Source organism: Stegostoma tigrinum, chromosome 41 (genome assembly GCF_030684315.1).
Source record: "Stegostoma tigrinum isolate sSteTig4 chromosome 41, sSteTig4.hap1, whole genome shotgun sequence".
NCBI lineage: Eukaryota > Metazoa > Chordata > Chondrichthyes > Orectolobiformes > Stegostomatidae > Stegostoma > Stegostoma tigrinum.
Window position 1 is genome coordinate 16956073 of NC_081394.1, and position 20273 is coordinate 16976345.

Genomic DNA, 20273 nt, shown 5'->3' on the forward strand with positions numbered 1-20273 from the left:
AGGAAAGTAGCCAACTATAAGGCTATATTCTTTTCCACCCTCTTCTGTCAGGCAGAAGACACAAAAGTTTGAGAATACATACCAACAGATTCAAGAACAGCTTCTTCCCTGCTGTTATCAGACGATTGAATGGAACTTGGATATATTAGAGTTGATCTTTCTTTGCATCTTCTCTGTAGTTGTAATACTATACTCTGCATTCTGTTCTAATACCCTGATGCATTTATGTAAGGCATGAAGCAGGGAGGCAGTGGCCTAGTGGTGGTATCACTGAACTTTCATGCCAGAGACCCAGGTAATGTTCTGGGGACCTGGGTTTGAATCCTGCAGATGATGAAATTTGAATTCAATTTTTTATTAAAATCTGAAGTTAAGGTCTAAATGAATCCATTGACGATTGTTGTGAAAAATCCCATTTAGTTCACTAATGTCCTTTAGGGAAGTAAGCTGCTGTCCTTACCTACTTTGGCCTTCATGTGACTCCAAACCCACAACAACGTGGCTGACTATGAACTGCCTTTTGGGCAATTTGGGACGAGCAATAAGTGCTGGCCTAGTCAATGATGCCCACATCCAGTGAATGAATAAAAAAAGAAAAATTAGTCAGTCTAGCACAGAATACTTCTCACTGCATCTTGGTACATGTGATATTAATAAATAAATCAAACCAAATACTACTCTTTCCTGTTCAATGTAACGGGTTTGATGTCCATCTCTCAGGGGAATGGCTGGGGTACTCACCAGAACAGATTACAGATGCATCCTCACTGTGCTGGCAGTCGTGCTGACCCAGAGTGTCTGATTGGCACTGCCAGAGGTTTGATTCAGACCCACTGCATTCAACGGAATCCAGCCAAATCAACGATAGGCCTTTCCCAAACTTAGCATTTCCAGGAGCAGCCTGGGCAAACCCACAATTCAACTCGGTGCAGACCACCTGAGCATCACGTAGGTCCCAACCATCATCACAGACAGTGCCCCATGTTTTTTTGTAAAAGACTTCCAGTCTCCCAGAACATTCATTGTCCCCATTCACGATTCTGACCTGGAATTGTTCTGCGGGAAAGAAGAATAAATAAAGGGCCACTCTGTGATAATACAATGGGCTTAAGAGGTGTCTTTAGCCCTATTTTTTAAGAAAGATTGAGACAATAGGTATGACAGCCAAGAAAATAAACCGTTTGTAAGGCCTTAGGGTTTTTTAAAGTTGGAAAAATAGACGCATTTGAAAGAGTGAAGTCAAGCTTCCACAGATCCAGGATTTTAGTTTTAGTTTCAGTATCAGTTATTGGGATTTTGAAGCTGGGTTTGAAAGTTGCAGTACATTTTTCTCCCTGTTACTCTGTCTCTAAGAGTTTTCTTTGGGTGTCGTTCCTCCGGGACTGGGGAGCTGCATGTGAAACAACTGTTTTTGCCAAATTTGCCTTTCCCAAGGGTGTGTTTATGGGATGTTACTATACTGGAACAGTGGCTGTTTAGCATTTAAATAATCAATTAGTCTGTTAAATTTTCCAGTAGAGTTAAATAATTCAAATTTTTACTTTATTTTGATGTGCTTTGACTTACGTGTTAGTTGCTCATATAAAGAACTGCAGTTTTATATTGTTCCACATGCAAGAATGTTTACCATCCTTTTTGTACCACGTGTCATAGAATCATAGAATTTTACAGCGCAGAATGAGGCTATTTGACCAAACGCATCTGTGCTGGTGCTTGAAAGAGCTACCCAGCTAGTTCCATTTGTATACTATATTGAAATCATGGAAATTGTGAAGTTCTGTGAGAGAGGAGCTGGGATGAATAAAAACAAAACTGCAACACCAACCACACCACGCCCTGCCCACCACCCACCTTCCCCCAATACCCACCCTATCCCCCACCTTCATCATTTCCATCAGGGCCTTGCTGCGGTACTCCAGCGAAGCTAGCAGCAAGCTGGAAAAACAGCATCTCGTCTTCAACTTGGGGTCCCTGTAGCTTTCAGGACTCAATATCAAGTTCAATTGTTTCACATCCTGATGCACCTCCTTCCATGTCCTTTACCCATAGCCTAGGACCTGTCATGAAATGGGCTGCTTTCAGCACAGCCAACCCATTCTCACCTACTCATTGTCCCCATTATTGGGTTTTCTCCTTCTGTAGGCTTACTATCAATCATTACCGTGTCTGCCTAACTTTCCTCTCTCTCTCCCTGGGATCCATCTCCACCTATCTGCTCATTCCTTTCCCCTCTGCCTCCTCCATCATCAGCACATATACCATCTTTTCCTGGCTACTATGAGTCTTGAAGAAGGGCCATTGGGCTCGAAATGAGTGGAGAATAGACCTTGGCTAATCACCTTATCACTGCCCCTTGTGATTTCATAAGCATCTATAACATCGTGCCCTAGCCTCTGATAGCTCACGCAAAAATAGTGTCAGCCCATCAGCCTCAAAGGGGTGACATGATGAGGTATACAAAATTGTGCGGAGGGGAATAGAGAAACAGTAGAGAGGACGGACCTGTTTCCCTTGACAGAGAAATCAAAACCCTTGGGGATCATCGATTCAAGATAAGTTGCGAAAGAATTCGAGGGGATGTGGGGAGAAACATTTTTTACACAGAGGGTGGTGGGTGTCTGCAATTTGCTGTCTAAGCTGGTCGTAGAGACAGAGACACTAAACTCTTTAAAAAGAGTACCTGGATGTGTACCTTAAGTGTTCTAAGCTGCAGGGCTATGGACTACATGCAGGGAGATGGGATTGGAAAGGGTATCTTTGTGTCGGTATGAGCAAGATGGGCCGTATAGTATCCTGCAGCACTGCACCATTTCTATGGAGCAGCATTTCAAAGAAATTTTGCTCTTAATCTTGAAAATTAAAATCTGCTTGAAATATCTTTGACTTCCCAGTAGGGATGCATTCATAGAAATATTAGAATTAGGAGCGGAAGTATGCAACTCAATCTTTCAAGCCTGCTCCGGCATTTAAATGGTCATGGCTGATTTTATCCTGGTTTCAACTCCACTTTCTTAGCTGCTCCCCATTGCCCATTATCTTGCCTATCATCTATAACATATTTATTTTATTCTTTATACTGTTGATTGATTCTGCCACCACTGCACTCTGGGGCAATGAGTTTCACAGATTCACAACTCTCTGAGAGAAATAGTTTCTCCTCATATCAGTTATAAACCTACTTCCTCTCCCTCCATGTCTATGACCTCTTCTTCGAAGCCATCTCACAAAGTGTAAGATTTGCTCAATGTCCACCTCATCAATCCCCTTTAGCATTTCATAAACCTAAATCAGACCCCCTTCCGTCTTCTGAACTCTAGCGAGTACAAGCCCAAGCTATTCAAACGCTCCCTGTACGACAGCACTTTCAGCTTGCTATAACCTGGTGAGCCATCTTTGTATTGCTTCCAGTATGACCACATCTTTGCTCAGGTAAGGACACCAAAACTGGATGCAATATTCTAGATGTGGTCTCACCAGCACCTTATATAATTATAACAACACTTCTTTACTTCTATACTCCAGTTCTTTTATAATAAATGCCAGGATCTGATTTGCCTTTCTTATTCTATGCTACACATGCTTACCTACTTTCTAAGATTCATGCACAAATGTGCCCTGATTCCACTGCACTGCGTTTTGAATTTGCTTCCCATTTAAATAACAATTTGCCCTTTTATTTTTATGGCCAAAGCGGACAATCTCACACTTAGCCACATTAAATTTAATCTTCCAGATTCTGGCCCATTCTCCTACCCTAACAATAGCCCTCTGTAAAGTCTTTATCTCCTCATCACAGCCTGCTTTCCCACCCAGTTCAGTATCAAACATGAACATTGCTACGTTTCAGTCTGCCCCTGCTTGCAGATCATTTACATATCAGAGGGATGCAATAAGGCGAGGGTACAGAGGGAGATTTAACAGGATGTTGCCTTGGGCAATGGAGAGTTTCAGTGGTGGGGAGAGTTTGGACAGACTGAGAATGTTTTGCTTAGAGCAGAGGAGATTGTGAAGGGAGGACATGATTGAGATGTATAAAATGGTGAGGGACATAGATAGGGTAGACAAGAAGAAACATTTCCCTTGTTGACTGGATCAATGAATGAAGGAGGGAGCATCGATTGAAATAAGCAGCAGGAGGTTGAGAGGGGGATGTGACCCAGTGGCTGGTTGGGAATCTGTAACTCCCAGAGTGGGAGAGCCAGAAACCCTCCATTACATTGAAGGAAGATTTAGATGTACACTTTGATATCAAGGCTGTGGAGAGGTGGTTGATTTTGACTGGTGCAGCCTTGATGGGCTGAAGGGCCATTTTTAATTGTGTTGTAGAACTCTATGGCTGATGTGAAATGCATATCAGTCCTGAGGGCCAATTTTCTCCTTTAGCAACTGACAAATGGTCCTACAATGGGGAGAAATGTTGATGTAAATTTTGGGTATTAACAAAAATTTTGATCTATCTTCCCATACAAATCAACATTTTGGAGATGATGAAACAGTAGACCAAATAGTAGGCAATGCATACGATTCCTTCCTTTAAATACTTTCTGCACATTTCTCAATTCCAATTGAAACAATTTGGCTCAGCGGGAAAGGTTAATCATTGAACTAACGTCTGGAGTTTGCCCCATTAACTTTAGAAGAAGTAGTTTCATGAAACTGCATTGGGTGTCTACAGAATGTATATAACAAATAATCATGGATGGTTTTGAGTGGAATTTCATTGAAGTCTAATTGGTCGGCCATCAGCCCTTCTCCTCCTGCCCTGTCAGTTCTCAAGAGGACATTTACTTATCTTACTAGAAGCATTGGTTGTATCGTCCCTTGCTGAAAATGGGCATTGCCCAGCATTTGTCCGTTGCAGCTCTTACCTGCCACTGATCAGCCCAAGCATGGCTATTATCCAGGACTTGCTACTTGTAGGCTTGGACTGCTACAGTTTCTGAGGAGGTTTCAGTGAAGTTCCTTTATTGTCTTAAGAGCCATTATGCAAAAATGGCTAAGATGTCATCATTCTTAAAAACAATCTAACACATCACCTGAGGTAGGACGCCTTACAAAATTCACCGAAAATGAAGTAGAAATAAAACATTACCTGAACAAATAACAGACGCTGCCTCATTAGGTTGGCAGTTGTGTTCGCCCAATGAGTTCGATGGGCACTGGTACAAATTCCACTCAGTGCCTTTACAACCAACATCATCCAACCAGAAGGAAGACTGCGCTGGCCCAAAGTGAGCATCACCCGGAGCCGATCGGGCCGGTCCACATCCAGTTTGTTTACAAACGACATTTGCATCAAGGATGTCCCAACTATCATCGCAGACAGCTCCCCAAGTGTTGTCGTAATACATCTCAACTCTCCCTGAACAGGGGCTATTTCCATCTCTCAATCGTGCTGCAATCGGATCTGAAGGTACGAGCAGATAGAGCACAAATGTTATCCTGCAGCAAAGCATTTATTTGTTTTCAGGCAACTTGAAGTCAGGAGCATTGATTGATCCTCTATTACAAGACATTCGTCAAAGTCATAAAAAAATCTATGGATTTGCTCCTTGAAATGCATATTTCAGTCAAACAAAGCTATCTTATTCACACCTACAGGCCTGTTCCCCTTGAAATAATGGGACAGTACAACACAGCAACAGGCCCTTTGGCCTACCTTGTTTATGCTGACCATGATGCCATTCTCCACAAATTCCATGTTCCTGCACACCACTGGTATACAGCCATTGTCTGCCTGTTTATGTATCTATCTAAATCATGACCTTAATTATTGTTGTTACATCACTGGCAGCATTTTCCTTTGAGAACAGAAGATTTAGTGGGGCTAGAACATGATATATAACATCATGAGAGAATATAGATAGGTTGGACAGGAAGAACTATCTCCCCCTGATCGAGGACTTAATGCCCAAGGCTGGGGGAAAGTGGGATAGATTGAAGGTAAGGGACAGGATGTTAATGGTGGGGGGGGGGGGGGGGGGGTGAGGAAAAGCTTTTATGCCCAAAGTTTGTTATGGAAGCATGAACTCACTGCCTGTAAGAGTTGGAGAGGCAGAAACCCTCATTACATTCAAGAAGGATTTAGACATGCACTTATGATGCGAGAGCTATGAGCAAGGGGCCGGGAAATAGGATTAGAGAATCGAGAGGTGGTTGATTTTGACCGATGCATCCTTCATGTGCAGAAGGGACTTTTTCGACTGAATTGTAGACCTCTATGATAATGATACTCCAAGCACGTTGCAATCCAGAAGATCAATTTTCCCATTTAGCAAATGACAAATGGTCCTAAAGTGTGAAGAAATGTCCATGTTCAAGATGGAAATATCGATGTGAAGTTTGGATGCCAACAATAAGGTTAAACATTGATCTACCTTGCCATACAAATTGATGATGAAGCAGTAGAGCGAGTAGCTGGCAAAGCACATCATTCCTTCTTTTGAAGTCTTTCTGTTCATTTCTCAATTCCAAGAAACGATTTGGCTGAACATAAAAGGTTAAACATTAAACTAATGTCTAGTGTGGACCCCATTTACTTTTGATGAAGTAAATTCCTGAAACTGCATTAGTTGAGCAGCGGTCCGTATCAATGTATGGTACAAATAAATAAATTAGAGATGGTTTTGTGTGGAATTTCACTTCAACCTACTTTGTGTGTCATCAGCCCTTCCTCTCCTGCTCTGTCAGTTCTCTTGGGGACTTTTGCTCATTAAAGAGTTCTTTGTCATTTTGCTCTGCCCAATAATTGGGAAACAGCATTTTCCATTTTAATAATGACCAGCATTCACAAACATACAATGAACACGGATACTGGATTCTGGTTGACAATGTTGAAATGCTGACACAGCAGAACTAACTCACTGAACAGCATTTCATCTTATACACAAGATCCCAGCTACATCAAACTAAACATAACCACAAGGCAGGTAGGAAAACTGCAGGGTTAAAACACAAGTAAAAATTAAAATCAACATAGCCTTTTCAGAACAGAGTTCTGCTGTCTCCTTAGAGGGAAATAACTGGTGGTGGTTTAACCCGAGCTCACCACACCCCAGGCAAGGAGAGGTGTTGAAAAGGAGAGCCCTTCATGGCAACCTCAGCCACAGTGGGAATGGAACCCAGACAGTTGGCAACACTCACCAGCCATTCATGCAATAAGTTTACAAGAAAATCAATGATGCATTTTATTCTGATTGCCCTGTTCACAATTCACATCATACTTGGCTAAGGGAACCATTCTCCTTTACAATTTCACAATATTTCCAGCATTTCCTGTGCTTGTAACCTGTAATGTTATCTCTGTTTTGACTCTCTCGCTCCACTGATGCTACCAGGCTTGCAACATTTCTCCAGTACTTTCAGTTTTTATTTCTGATCACCAGCGCACTGCAGTTCTTTCCTTTCTTCAGTCTTTGAATCTTCAAATGACTAAGCACTGAGGTAGGTCTTTTACCAGTGCACTTGGCTTAAAATTCCCACTTCATCTGTACTTTTCACTAACCAGTTGCAACAATAGCTCACTTCTTTGATGGGTATCTCCATTTGAGTATCCATTCTGCGAGCCAATATAAATCCTGATATACTTACTTGACATTATCCTCACTGGCTACGTATCGTCAGACTCAGAGATTGTGAGAAACTTTTGGAATTTCAATATACAATTCAGATTATGGGAAATGCGGTGTATGAAAACAGTTGAATATTATCCAGAACTTGCTTTATGTGGACATGGGCTGCTTCGGTCTCTGAGGAGGATTTGGTAAAATGGCTTTGTGTTCCTTAAAACACATTGCAGCAAAAATGGCTAACTTGCCATTGTTCTTAATAACAATCTGTCACATCACCTCAATGAGATGCCTTATGAAATTCACAAATAAGGAAATGGAAAACAAACATTACCTAAACAAATAACAGACGCTGCCTCATTAGGTTGGCAGTTGTGTTCGCCCAATGAGTTCGATGGGCACTGGTGCAAATTCCACTCAGTGCCTTCACAACCAACATTATCCAACCAGAAGGAAGACTGCGCTGGCCCAAAGTGAGCATCACCTGGAGCCGATCGGGCAGGTCCACATCCAGTTTGCTTACAAACGACATTTGCATCAAGGATGTCCCAACTATCATCGCAGACAGCTCCCCACGTGTTGTTGTAATACATCTCAACTCTCCCTGAACAGGGGCCATCTCCATCCCTCAGTCGCACTGCAATTGGATCTGAAGATAAGGAGCAGATACAGCGTAAATAATTATCCTCCAGTGAATTATTTATTTGTTTAAGGGCAACATGAAGTCAAGAGCATTGGTTGATCCTCTGTTTCAAACATTTTGTCAAAGGCATAAAAACAATGGGTTTGTTCCTTCAAATAAACATTTCAATCAAGGGACTAAAGTCCCGCTCCCCTTGAATCAACAGGACAGGACACAGGAAGAGGCCTTTGGCACACCATATTTGTGCTGACCATAATGCCATTCTACACTAATCCCACGTTCCTGCACACTGTCTAGAGCCAGCTGTTCCCTGCCTGTTAATGTGTTCTTCTAAATGTCTCTTAAACTTTGTTGCCTTATGACTGGTGTTGTTTTCCTTAGAGCAGAGAATATGGGGAGGGGTGGTGGGACATGACCGAAACGTATAAAATGATGAGATGGGGTATAGATATGCTGTACAGGAAGAAACATTTCCCCCTCGATTGAGGTCACAATGTCAATGGCTGGTGTGAAGTGGAATAGATTGAAGGTAAGGGGCAGGAGGTTTACAGGAGAGCTGAGGAAAGGGAAGGTGGGTATGGAAACAGGAGCACACTGCCTGCAAGTGTGCAAGAGGCAGAAACCTCATCGCATTAAACATGTCTTCCTGCACATGGGCCAATCCCTGCTATTCCCTACCGGTTTATGTGTCTGTCTAAATGCCTCTGTCATGTGATGCATTGTTTTCTTTAGAGTAGAAGAGACTGAGAGGGGTGACATGATTGAAACGTATAAATTGGTGAGGCTACAGATAGGGTAGATAGGAAGAAACTCTTCCCCTTGATGAAGGGATCAATATCCAGGTTGGGGTGGTGGTCATAGATTGGTTGTAAGGGGCAGGAGATATGAGGAAATATGTTTTCACTCAGAGGGTGGTGGGAAATCTGAAATTCACCGCCTGTAATGGTGGTAGAGGCAGAAACTCTCATTACATTGAATGTATAGATTCTCTCTCAATAGTAATCCCCAGGATGTTGATAGTAGGGGGATTGTAAGATGGTGACACAATTGAATGCCAAGTGGATGATGGTTAGATTCTTTCTGACTTGCAACTCCCAAGATTTTGAGAGTAGGAGATTCATTAATGGTAATCCTGTTGAATGTCAAGGGGGTGAACTTTATATTCTCTCTCAATGATAACTCCCAGAGTGTTGATAGTGGGTAATTCAGTAAACAAAACACAATTGAATGTAATGGGACAATGGCTTGATTCTCTCCCAGTTGTAATCCTTTTAAAGTTGTTAGCAGGGCAAAGAAGTAGCGGGGGAGTTGTAATTCAGAGATGGGAATGCCATTGAATGTGAACGGGTGATGGCAGATTCTCTATCAAAGGTAACCCCCAGGATGTTGATGGCAGGGTGTTTGGGGGGGGGCGGGGGGGAGTTGTGTTCAGTGACAGTAACAAAATTAAATGTCCAATGCAGCATGGTTTGACGTACACTTGCGATGTCAAGGCAGACAAGGCTATGGGCCAAATGCTGGGAAAGTGCGATTAGAGAAGAGTGAGGTGTTGCTTTTGATCGGTGCGGACTCACTGGCTGAAGGCCATTTTTTGTGCTGTAGACTTTTATGAGTGGAAAATCCAGCACAATAGTGGAAATGAGATTGATACGCTATCTGAAAGATATACAAAGATCAAAAGAACTTACAAAGAATAAGCTATGACTGAAATTTGATAGTTTTATAAGCAGTTCCTGCCAAAATTAAGTCATCCTAACCAACAGATAAATGGGGTGGCAAACTGCCAAATGCAGTAAGTAATTTCAGTTCCTCGGGGAATACTTATAACTGAACAATATTCTGGATGGTATAGTGGGCAGTGAAGAAGGCTATCGAAGAGAATGGGATCTTGATCAACTTGGTCAATAAGCTGATGAATGGCAGTAGAGTTTAATGCAAATAAATTTGAGGCATTGCATTTTTAAAAAGATAAACCAGGGTAGCACTTACTCAGTTAATGGTAGGGCCCTAGGGAGTGTTGTCAAACAGAAACCTAGGCGTGCATTGATCCTTGAAACTCCATCACAGGTAGACATGGTGGTGAAGAAGGCATTTGGAAAACTTGCCTTTATTGGTCAGAGCATTGAGTACAGGAGTTGAGATATTATATTACAGCTGTATAAGACAATGGTAAGGCTACATTTGGAGTACTGCATACAATTCTGGTTGCCCTACTATAGGAAGGATGTAATTAAACTGGGAAGGGTGCAAAAAAGATTTACAAGGATATTACTGAGACAAGAGGATTTGACTTATAGGAAAAGCTGTATGGGCTGGGACTCTTTTCACCTGGACTGGAAAGGAGTTTTACTGAATCTTCCTCAGAGACTGTTGCAATCAGTGTCCACATGTAGTGAGACGTGGATAATATCCATGCTTAGGCGGACAAGTGGCAAGTAACAGTCAGACCAGGGAAATTCCAGACAATGACCATTTCCAAGAAGGGAAGATATAACCGCACCCCCCGCCTTGCTACTCAATGGCGTTACCATCTCCCAATAATAACACGCTAGGGGTTACAGTCGAGAGGGAATCTAACCATTGCCCATTGGCATACAATAGTGTTATCAATCACTGAATCCACCACAACCAACATCCTTCAGATCACCTTTGAGAGAGAATCTAAACTTTACCCCTTGTCATTCAATAAGATTACTTTCCCTGAATCATCCCTGCTAACAACAATTATGTTGAGAATTACAGTTAAGAAACAATCTAGACATCTCCCCTTTATACTCAATGGCTTTTACCATGACTGAATCCCCCAATGTCAATATCCTGATGGTTACCATTGAGAAATATTCTAAACATCAGCCTTTTACATTCAATGGTGTGACCATCAGTGAATCACCCAACTATCAAACTCCCATAGCCCTTCCGATGGCCTGCTACCCCGTGTGCTAGAGTTCTGCTTCTCGTGCACAAGTCCCCCACAAGTCCCTTTGTGTTGTAGCTCCCTGTCTACGTTGCCCCTTGCCCTCTGTAAGTATCAGATCACTGATTTCTTTTGAATCCAGCAGTGAGACACCGATTCAGAAATCCTCAAATCTACATCCCTACCTTTTCTCCCTCCATAACCTTCAATTCTCCCTTCTGATTCAAAATCCAAGCCTTGAATATACTCAATGATCCAGCTTTGACAACCCTCTGTGGTGAAAATTTCATAGATTCACTCCCTTCAGAGAGAAGGAATTTCTCCTCATCTCAACGCCCCTCCAGCCCCAGACTCTCCCAGAAGGGGAAGCAAACCCTCTCCGAATGGAAGTAACTTCTCACCACAGTCACTATTGTGCCAATCTCATATAATGGATATTGTTCATTTGGTAACTGGTAATCAACTTTGTCATTCTCGTGTACTCCTTAAAATAGTAATGAGAATTAAATGATTGTGTTTTTTTTTGTAAATCCAAAAAAAACAAGTAGCGGGTATGTTCTCTCCAGTGCTGGCTTTAGTTTCTCCCAGTGACATTGAGACGAGCTGTCTTTGTCTCCTGTTCATATTCTCCAGGCAGATTTGCCTGTCCAAATTAGGCCTGCACAGAGGCTGAGTTACTGTGTGTGCCGTCTCTAGTTTCCTACCCATAAGATCATAACAGCATTAGATGATCAGATATAGGGGCAGACTTAGGTTATTTGGCCCACCAAGTCTGCTCCATCATTCAATCATGGCTGATGTTTCTCAACTCAGTTCTCCTGCCTTTTCCCTGTAACCCTTGATGTCCTTATCAATCCTTATCAAGAACCGATCTATCTCTGTCTGAAATACACTCAATGACTTGGAACCCACAGCTTTTGCAGTAATGAGTTTCACAGATTTACTACCCTCTGGCTGAAGAAATTCCTCCTCATCTCAGTTCTAACACTTCACGCTGAGGCTGTGGCCTTGGGTCCTAGTCTCTCATATCCATGGAAACATCTCCATATCTATGTTATCCAAGCCTCACAGTATTCTGTAAGTCTCAATCAGACACCCTCTCCTCATCCTCTAGACTCCATGGAGTGCAGTCCCAGAGTTCTCAACTGTTTCTCACATGACAAGCTCTTCACCCCTCAGAACTTTCTTGTGAACCTCCTTTGGACACACTCCAAGGCCAACACATCCTTCTTTAGATACGGGGCTCAAAGCTGATCAAAAATTCTAAATGTGGTCTGAATGCATCAGCAGTATCAGCATCAGATATTCTATCCCTATTAAAATTAATACTAACAGTAATTTCATAAGGCTTGCCACTTTTATCAGTGCACAACACTCTTCAGCCACAATTGCCACATTCTTAATAAACAAGGATAATGTCCATTTATTAAACCTATGGGAATAAAATCTCAAGTGATAACACTAAGCACAAACAGACATTTGCTATCCTGTCCAACAAATTCACCAAGAGAAGTGAGCAATTTGGATTTTTGCTGCCTATCCAACCAAATATTTTGTGTTCATTTCTATGAATATTATTTCTGGACCACCCATCATACCTGTCTTCTGTCTGCATCCCTTAACACCTTTGCTTCACAAAAGAATTTATTCTATCAGATTTAAAATTAACATCAAATCCACTGCTGCTCCATAATCTGTGAACTGAATTAAACAGATAATGGAGAATATATTTAACTCCCTGCCTGGTTACTGTAGAATTGAGAAAGTTAATGGGTGATCTGATTGAAGTTTTCGAGCTATTAACAGGAAAAGACAATGTGGGTAAAGAGATGCTTTTTCCACTGGTTGGAATTCTAATACTAGGGAGGAGAATTAGAGCCAGACCATTCAGGAGAAATTTTCAGAAGTATTTGAACGAAAAGGGTAGGAAAGGGTTGGAGCTCTCTTCCACAAATGGCAGTAGACACTGGATCAGTTGTTAGTTTTAAATCTGAGGTAGATCAATGTTTGTTCAGCAGTGATAATAAGGGAATGGGGGCTAAGGGCAGGTATATGGAATTAAGTCTCAGGTCAGTCATGATCTCATTGAATGGTGGAACAGGCTCAAGGAGCTGAATGGCCCACTCCTGTTCCGGTATGTAGTGACTGTGCACTGACAGTCTAGGATCCACAAGCTGCAAACGGTAAATCATGCTTCACACTTCCTTCCAACCCAACAGTTGCATCAATATGGTCCACCTTCCAGTCTTTAATTGTAAATTAGCACACTCTTGCTCTACTTAACATAAATAGATTTTCCAAAAATGATACCGTATATACAACAAGGGAACAAAATAAGCATCCATTCCAATTAATCCTTTGCTCACATGCATTTAAAAATAAAAGTTGTTCTTACCTGTTGAAGCTTGGCACCTCATGGCCATCAAATGAACTGTAAGAAAAAGAGAGCAGGATTTGATCATCACGTGAGCCGGGGCTGTTGTATTCCTTTGGTATTTCACTGCCTCCCTATAGGGTGAGCAATGCAGTACCGGAAAGATTATAAATTGTAAAATAAAAAGACCTCAATATTCTCTAACTTTCAATCAGATTCCCCCTCATCCTTCTAATGTCAGTGGAGTACAGACTCAGAGTCCTCAACCTCTCCTCATATGACAAGTTCTTCAACTCCAAGATCTTTCTTGTAAACCCCCTCTGGACCCCCGCCAAGACCTGCACATCCTTCCTCAGATACAGGGCCCGAAACCCAAAACTGATCATAGTATTCCAAATGCGGTCTGACTAGAGCCTTATACAGCCTCAGCAGGACATCTCTGATCTTGGATTCTAACCTTCTCAAAACGAATGCTAACATTGCATTTGCCTTCCTAACCACCATCTGAACCTACCTGTTAACCTGAAGAGAATCCTGCACTCAGACTTCCAACTCCCTTTGTGCTTCAGATTTCTGAAGCCTTCCCCCATTTGGGAAATAGTCTAAACCTCTACTCTTCCTGCTAAAGGCATTGAACACTTACTTCCTTGCACAGGTGGGAATCTTTTCATCTTTGAACAGCTCCAAATTTAATGAATCACTGAATCATCAGTAACCAGATTACAAATGAGTCTCAATGGGTAAATAAAATGAGTTTGCTAGGCCACACTGCTAAAGTACTGTGTGCAGTTCTGGAATCCACATTCTAGAAGGGATGTCATAGCAATGGGAGAGGGGGAAAAAGGAAATTTACCAGGACGTTGCCTTGGGTCCTGGACAATTTTCAGTGATGAAGAGAGATTAGGCAGATAAGGGTTGTTTCCCTTAGAGCAGAGCAGATTGAGAGAGCGCGGACACACGATTGAGATGGACAAAATGATGAGGGGCAAAGATAGGATAGACAAGAAGAAATATTTCCCTCTTGATGGAAGGATCAGTTATCAGGAGTCATAGATTGAAAGCAAAGAGCAGGAAGTTTCGAGGGGATGTGAAGGAATGCTTTCATCATCCAGAAGTGGTGGGGAACCTGGAACTCACTGCCTGTGAGGGCAGAAGAGGCAGAAGCCCTCATTACATTGAAGAAAGATTTAGACATGCACTTGTGATGCCAAGCTATGGGCCAATTGCAGGGAAATGGGTTGAGAGAATAGATTACCTACTGGGTGGAAACAGGCCCTTCGGCTCAACAAGTCCACACTGCCCCTTTAAGAATCCCACCCAGACCCATTCCCCTATAACCCACATACCCCTGAACACTATGGGCAATTTAGCATGGCCGATCCACCTAGCCTGCACATCTTTGGATTGTGGGAGGAAACCGGAGCACCCAGAGGAAATCCACGCAGACAGTTGCCTGAGGCTGGAATTGAACGTGGGTCCCTGGTGCTGTGAGGCTGCAGTGCTAACCGCTGAGCCACCGTGCTGCCCAAATAGTGAGGTGGTTGTTTTTGACCAACACAGACATGGTGGGCTGAAGGGCCTTTTTCTGTGCTATAGACCTTTCTGAATCTAAATTTAAAGAATTACATACTTGAATTTATGAAAAGCACACCATCCAGTAATGACCAGAATGCCATTTTGATGCAATAATGTCACAGAATACTGGATATTTTCAAGGGCTTCCTTTCTTTATGTGTCCAGTGTAGCTTACGTTGACAGTTTCTGTGGAATTAAACAAAAAGCACAATATAATTCTCAGATATAGCAGGACCTGCCCATGCTGGAGTCTGAGATAACCAGGTGTGGAGCTGGAGGAACGCAGCAGGCCAAGCAGCATCAGAGGAGCAGGTAAGCGGATATTTTGGGTCTGGACCCTTTTTCAGAGGGTGAAACTAGAAACTTCAACTTTTCTGCACCACAAAATAATTCTAGCCTGAGAGGCAGGACAAAATTCAGAGGCTGTTTAGCTCAGTTGGCTGGATAGCCAGTGTGAGATGTAGACTGATGCCAACAGTGAGGCCCCATCTCCATGGTTACCATGAAGGTCTCTCCTTCTCTACCTCTCCCCTCGCCTGACCCTTAGGTTAACTCACCACCAGCCATCACTCTCTTAATGGGAGAGCAGCCCAATTGTCTGAAGGACTTTATCCTCAAAGTATGAAATATAGTGATCAGATTTCATTTTGATTCAACACCATAGGTCCCATTCCAAGGTACCAGATCCAAAATCTGCCCATGGCAGATGGTGGAATTCAAATTTAATCAATAATAACCTGGAATTAGGAGTGAAATAAAAAATCAGAATCTCATCAAAAGCTTTTATTCTGACTTTTTTTAAAATCATCCGGTGTATGGTGTTCTCGGTAACATCGATGCTTTACAGTGATTGTATAGTTCACAATTAGTCCAATCTGGTAACAATCCAGCAAAATGCTTTCAGGACTTTTTTTAAAATTTAAAAGTGGCATTAGACTTTGCAGCACAATGTGGGCTTGCCTCAATCTTTTTAGGCTGAGTGGTGGCTCGAATTTTGCTCAAATCCTAATGTGCACTGTGAGCATTCTGTATTTTAAATAATCTTGTAACTCAGGTATATTTTCTTCTTGTCTATGTTGACCATGTAAAAATATGTTTTGAAACAACTTAAACAGGATTTAACTTGTAAACAAAGAAAATTAAGAGTCTAATGATGACCACAAATCCATTGTCAATTGTTACAAAAATCCATCTGGATCACAACTGTCCTTTTAGGGGAGGACATTACCTTCCCTTACTTGGTTTGGACGACATGTGACTCCAATCCCATAGCAATGAGATTGACTCTTAAATGTCCCCCTGGCATTCAGGGATGGGTAATAAATCTTGATTCAGCCAGCAAAACCCACATCCCATGAATCAACAATTTAAAAAATTATTGGCAAAGTATCAAACAGGCCAGTCCTGGAATCGGGAGTGAAGGTACTGCACGCCTGGATAAGCTTCTGATATTGCCCCATTTATAATGTCAAACAAATGTTTTTGGGTCAAAAAATTTACCAATTGCATTCTTGATCAGTTGGGATATGAAGAGTAACAAGTGAGAAGGGCTGGATAATAGACATGAGGAATGTCGGATCAACCATGACCCTAATGAATGCTAGGGCAGACTAGAGGGGTTGAATGGCCTATTCTTGTTCTCCATTTGGTACTGTCTCATGGTATTTCCAGAATGAGTTGGTGACAATGTACAGGAGGATCATGGTGTGGAGGTACTTATGAGCAAAGGCTAAACAGATTGGGATGTACTCACTGAGCTCAGGATGAGAGCTGATGACATTGAAACATATTGACGCCTGACAGGGTCAATACTGAGAGGTTTTTTCCCCCTCATTGGAGAGTCTAGGGCCAGAGGGCACAGTCTCAGAATAAAACAGATGCCAGATATTAAAACAGGTGAGGAGGAATTTCTTTTCTCAGAGGGTTGAGAGTCTTTGGAACTCCTTGCCATGGAGAGCTGTGTGTGGGGGTAGAGTCCTTGTGTATACTTAAAGCTGAGACAGGTGGATTCTTGATCAGTCAAGGAATGAAGAGTTGCGGGGCAAGGATAGGGAAGTGGGCATGAGGAATGTGGGATCAGCCTCGATCCTATTGAATGGCAGAGAAGTCTTGAGGGGCTGAATGGCATACTCCTATGTTTATTTCTTAAGGTCTTAAATGGAGGTAAAACATGATTATTCTGTCAGATTTGGTTGGTTGTTTAATGGATGGATCAATGGATAGATAGACAGACAGACAGTCAGATAAGCAGACAGTTATATTTAAAAACTGAATGCCCACTTCCTTTAAGAATCCTAGTACAGTACTTTAACACTATGTTTGAAATCTTACCATTCAATTTCCTGGTGTTAAATTCTACATTCAACAAATCACAAAATAATATTACAATTTATGTCAATATCGTCCTGTTTTGCATTATTGTTTCCACTACAAAAAAAAATCCATGTAGGTTCCGGAGTTTGGTGACTTTTTTTTGTTGACCTGACTCTGCACACCTCCCAGTTTAATCTATCCATCTGACAATGTCTGGAACAGAGCGGGTCAGGAAGGCCTGGCTGTGGATGAGAGAAGTTCTGAAGGATGAATAATTTATGGAAACCAGAAATTGCTGCAGGTAATCAGCATGTCAGGCATGTCATGTGGGACAGGAAACAGAGTTAAGGGGGCATCACAGTGGCTCAGTGGTTAGCACTGCCACCTCACATCGCCAGGGACCAGGGCTCAATCCCACCCTCGGGTAACTGCCTGTGTGGAGTTTGCACATTCTCCCCATGTCAGCACACGGGTTTCCTCCCCGTACTCGGTTTCCTGCCACAGTCCAAAGATGTACAGGCTAGGTGGATCAGACATGCTAAATTGCCCGTAGTGTTCAAGGGCATGTGGGTTATAGGGAGATGGGTCTGGGTGGGATGCTTCAAGGGGCGGTATGGACTTGTTGGGCCGAAGGGCCTGTTTCTACACTGTAGGTAATCTAATCTAAATTCTGGACTCTAACATGACTTAGAAGGTGCCTTCCCCTACACCTCACTCCCATCCTAGGTGCCAGGAAGACTTTCCACATCAAGCAGATGTTCACCTGCACATCAGCTAATGTGGTATACTGCATCCGCCGTACCCATTGTTGCCTCCTGTACATTGGGAAAACCAAGTGGAGGCTTGGGGAACACTTTGCAGAACACTTACGCTCGGTTCGCACTAAACAACTGCACCTCCCAGCCACGAAACATTGCAACTCCCCCTCCCATTCCGCAGACGACATGTCTATCCTGGGCCTCCTGCAGCGCCACAATGATGTCACCCGAAGGTTGCAGAAACTGCAACTCATATTCCGTGGGGGATCCCTGCAGCTCAATGGTATCAATGTGGATTTCACAAGCTTCAAAATCTCCCCTACCCCTACCACATCCCAAAACCAGCCCAGCTCATCCTCGCCTCCCTAACCTGCCCCTCCTCCCACCTCAAGCCACACCCCCATGTCCTTCCTACTAACCTCAACCCACCCCCTTGACCTGTCCGTCCTCTCTGGACTGACCTATCTCCTCCCTACCTCCCCACCTACACTCACATTTACTGGCTCCAACCCCGCCTCTTTGACCGGTCTGTCTCCTCTCCACCTATCTTCTCCTCTATCCATCTTCTTTCCACCTACCCCTCTCTCCCTATTTATTTAAGATCTTCCCCCATTTCTGAAGAAGGGTCTAGGCCTGAAACGTAAGCCTTCCTGCTCCTCTGATGCTGCTTGGCCTGCTGTGTTCATCTGTGTTCTACAATTTGTTATCCATGACTTTGAAGGTGTTCATTTGTTTTCTAATCATTTCAATATAAAGACAGGAATTCCCTCTATTCATAGGCTTACAGAATTATACCGTACAAAAGAGAGTCTTCAGCCTATTGAGTTTGTACCGCCACAAATATACTACAATGTACAGTAAATCCACTTTCTTGGACTAAACCCCATAGTCTTGAATGTTATAACACTTGACCAAGTAATTTTTAAATGTCCTGACATTTCCTGCCTCAACTACATTTGCAGGCAGTGCATTCCAGATTCCCACCACACTCTGAATCAAAGAAGCCTCAAGTCCCACTCTAAACCTCCTGCCTTACACTTTAAAGTGATGTATCCCATCCCCCATCCCTGTTATTGACCCTTCAACTAAGGGAAACAGCTGCTTCCAATTCGCGCTCTCCATGCCCCTCATAACCTTAAACACCTCTATCAGGTTTCCACAACCACCGCTAACCTTCTCTGCTCCAAACAAACAACCTGAGCTTATCCAGCCTCTCTTCTTCCATCCTAGGCAACACCCTGGTGAATCTCCTCTGCACCCTCTCCAGTGCTATCACATCCTTCCTATAGTGCAGAGATGGTAACAACACACAGTGCTCCAGCTGTGTCCTGATCAAAGTTCTGCCCATCTCCAACACTACCTCCCCACTCTTATAATTCATGCCTCGAGTGAAAAAGGCTCATGTCCTGTACACCTTCTTAACCGCCCTGTTAATCTGTCCTGCCACCTTCAGGGACCTGTGGAAAAACATTCCAAGATCCCTTTATTCCTCTGAGCTTCCTTATGTCCTGCCATTCATTGAGTACTCCCTTGCCTTCTTCCTTCTTCTAAAGTGCATCACCTCAGACTTACCATGGTAAACCAAAGATATACTTTAACATTCTGTCAAATCTATGTTGTATCTGGCTTTATTGAGACTATAATGGAAAAATGCTGATAACATATGTCTTCAGTTCCCAATATTATCATAGAATCAAACTATATCATGCCTGCACCACCAAAAATACATTAAGAATGCCATTGGTATAGTATTGCGTGCAGTCCTGAAATTCTCGGAGGGATGTGGTAGCACTGGGAGACAGTGAGAGGTAGATGTACCAGGATGTTGCTTTGAGGCTGGAAAGTTTCAGTGATGGAGAGAAGTTGGGGACTGGGGATGTATTCCTTGGAGTAGAGAAGACTGAGGGGGTGCACATAATTGAGATGTATAAAATGAAGAGGGGCATAGTTAGGGTAGAAAGGAAGAAACCCTATCATCTTGTTGGAGGGATTAATGACCAGGCAGATCATAGATCGAAGACAAGGGGCAGTTCTGATGCCCATTACTGTCAAGGATAACGTTGACAGGGAATAATGAATCTGAATTGATTTTGTCACATTTCTGCTAGCCTCGTCATGGAACTACTGC

The 20273-nt window shown here is 42.8% G+C and overlaps 1 protein-coding gene across 4 annotated transcripts in view; it reads right to left on the reverse strand.

The window, feature by feature from the left end:
• Window positions 1-20273, reverse strand: part of LOC125448399 (deleted in malignant brain tumors 1 protein-like) — a 142089-nt gene that overhangs the window by 47207 nt on the left and 74609 nt on the right. For 2 of the 4 annotated variants that reach the window (XM_048523698.2, XM_048523699.1), the window contains exons 2-6: window positions 15130-15260; window positions 13521-13556; window positions 7903-8217; window positions 5093-5407; window positions 742-1056 (exon numbers count right to left, since the gene is read on the reverse strand). In XM_048523698.2, the coding sequence (XP_048379655.1) occupies window positions 742-1056; window positions 5093-5407; window positions 7903-8217; window positions 13521-13556; window positions 15130-15175 (1027 nt within the window). In that variant the 5' untranslated portion in view covers window positions 15176-15260. The remainder of the gene's footprint in view (window positions 1-741; window positions 1057-5092; window positions 5408-7902; window positions 8218-13520; window positions 13557-15129; window positions 15261-20273) is intronic. The other 2 variants (XM_059641423.1, XM_059641422.1) reach the window with 1 other exon arrangement.